Raw genomic sequence first — 2,168 nt, 5'->3', positions numbered from 1 at the left:
AGCCAGAGCTGCCCCTGGGCAGTGCCTGAGCTGGGAGGGCTCTGCAGGGCAGAGCTGAGTCCCCAGGCCTGGGCTGGGCTCTGGCAGCACTGGCAGGGCCCAGCCCTGGGCACAGGGAAGCAGCTGCAGGCAGGGACAGCTCCAGGCAGCAGAGCCCTGGGCAGGCAGTAGGGGAAAGTGCCGCCAAGCTGGGCTGGGATATTGAAAGTCCTCTCCAAACTGAACTATTCCATGATTACTCTTTTTACAGATCCCCATGCCAAGACACCACAAATGTCCAACAGCAGCTCCATCAGCCACTTCCTCCTGCTGGCATTGGCAGACACGAGGCAGCTGCAGCTCCTGCACTTCTGCCTCTTCCTGGCCATCTCCCTGGCTGCCCTCCTGGCCAACGGCCTCGTCATCAGCGCTGCAACCTGCGGCCACCACCTGCACAGCCCCATGTTCTTCTTCCTGCTCCACCTGGCCCTCAGTGACCTGGGCTGCATCTGCACCACTGTCCCCAAAGCCCCAATTCACAATTCCCTCTGGGACACCAGGGACATCTCCTACACTGCATGTGCTGCACAGCTCTTTTTCTTTCTGTTCTTCATCTCAGCAGAGTATTTCCTCCTGACCATCATGTGCTACGACCGCTACGTGTCCATCTGCAAACCCCTGCACTACGGGACCCTCCTGGGCAGCAGAGCTTGTGCCCACATGGCAGCAGCTGCCTGGGCCAGTGCCTTGCTCTATTCACTGCTGCACACAGCCAATACATTTTCCCTGCCCCTGTGCCATGGCAATGCCCTGGGCCAGTTCTTCTGTGAAATTCCACACATCCTCAAGCTCTCCTGCTCCAAATCCTATCTCAGGGAACTTGGGCTCATTGCAGTTAGTTGCTGTATAGTATTTGGCTGTTTTGTGTTCATTGTTTTCTCCTATGTGCAGATCTTCAGGGCCGTGCTGAGGATCCCCTCTGAGCAGGGACGGCACAAAGCCTTTTCCACCTGCCTCCCTCACCTGGCCGTGGTCTCCCTTTTCATCACCACTGCAGTGTTTGCCTACCTGAAGCCCCCTTCCATCTCCTCCCCATCCCTGAATGTGGCCCTGTCAGTTCTGTACTCGGTGGTGACTCCAGCCTTGAACCCCCTCATCTACAGCCTGAGGAACCAGGAGCTCAAGGCTGCAGTGTGGAGACTGATGACTGGATGGTTTCAGAAACATTAAACTAATGGCCAATTTCTGAAAATCACTTGTAATAAAACTCAAATTTGATATTTCTTGTTAGTTTTGTTGAGGGTTTCTCCTGTGTTTTATTCTTTTAATCATGTTACAAATAAATCTCATTGTTTGTGTCATTTCTCATTTTGTTTCTCTGCATTTTCTCTGTGGCCACAGACTGTGTCAGTGAGGGGCTGCACTCTTGGTGGTTTTAAAGGAATTGAAGGATCTCCCAGCCAAGTTTTCTGCAGAGATTCCCCTTTTGTTCCCTTCTGTGCAGCTGCAGCAGCAATGTCTGTGTGCAGAGCTGGGGGCAGATCAGGGCTGGCAAAGCAGCTGTGCCCAGGAGCAGCAGCCCTTGGTGCTGCCAGTGCTGCTGCCGTGGCCCTGCCCCACTGCCCTCCTGGCCCTGGTGTTGCTGTAGGGCCTGAGGGCTCTCGGGGCCGGGCACAGGGCTGGGGGTGGCAGTGCCGGGGCTGCAGCAGGGACAGGCCATGGGCACTGCTGGGGCAGCGCTGACGCCTCAGGGCAGGGCCTGGGGGCTCCAAGTTCCTTGCCCAGGCTCTCTCCAGAACACGCCCAGGCCAATGCTCAGCACAGAAAAGCCCCGGGAGCAGCCCCAGGCTGGCCCTGGGCAGGCTGGGGGCAAACAGCAGGGCTGGGGCTCTGCAAGGGCCCTGGGGGAGACGGGAAGGAGCAGCAGAGCAGGGGCTGATCCATCCCCACTGTGCTGGACACCCCAGGGCAGCGTCCCAGAGCGTCCTCATGCACCTGCCAACAACATCCCCCCTGGGCAGCCCTGGCCTCTCCCCCAGCTCACACAGGGGCCGCATCCTTGCAGGCACAGACCCGGCAGCACTGCCTCAGGAGCCCCTGTTTGCACCGCCCAGAGCAGGCCTCAGCACCCCCATGCTGTTGGTGTGGGGAGATGAACCTGAGGGAGCACAAATGCCATCAGCCCCTGG

The 2,168-nt window shown here is 58.2% G+C and overlaps 1 protein-coding gene across 1 annotated transcript; it reads left to right on the top strand.

Annotated features, from left to right (window-relative positions):
• Positions 1–273: 273 nt before the first annotated feature.
• LOC310921358 (olfactory receptor 14J1-like) lies at positions 274–1,209 on the top strand (the record flags this gene model as incomplete). Its single annotated transcript, XM_083881480.1, has 1 exon — positions 274–1,209. The coding sequence occupies one exon, from the start codon at positions 274–276 to the stop codon at positions 1,207–1,209; it is 936 nt and encodes a 311-aa protein (XP_083737606.1).
• Positions 1,210–2,168: the final 959 nt, after the last annotated feature.

Source organism: Zosterops lateralis, assembly GCF_965231275.1.
Source record: "Zosterops lateralis genome assembly, chromosome: 33".
NCBI lineage: Eukaryota > Metazoa > Chordata > Aves > Passeriformes > Zosteropidae > Zosterops > Zosterops lateralis.
The sequence above is the reverse complement of the archived record's forward strand: the minus strand, read 5'-3'. Positions and strand labels throughout refer to the sequence as shown.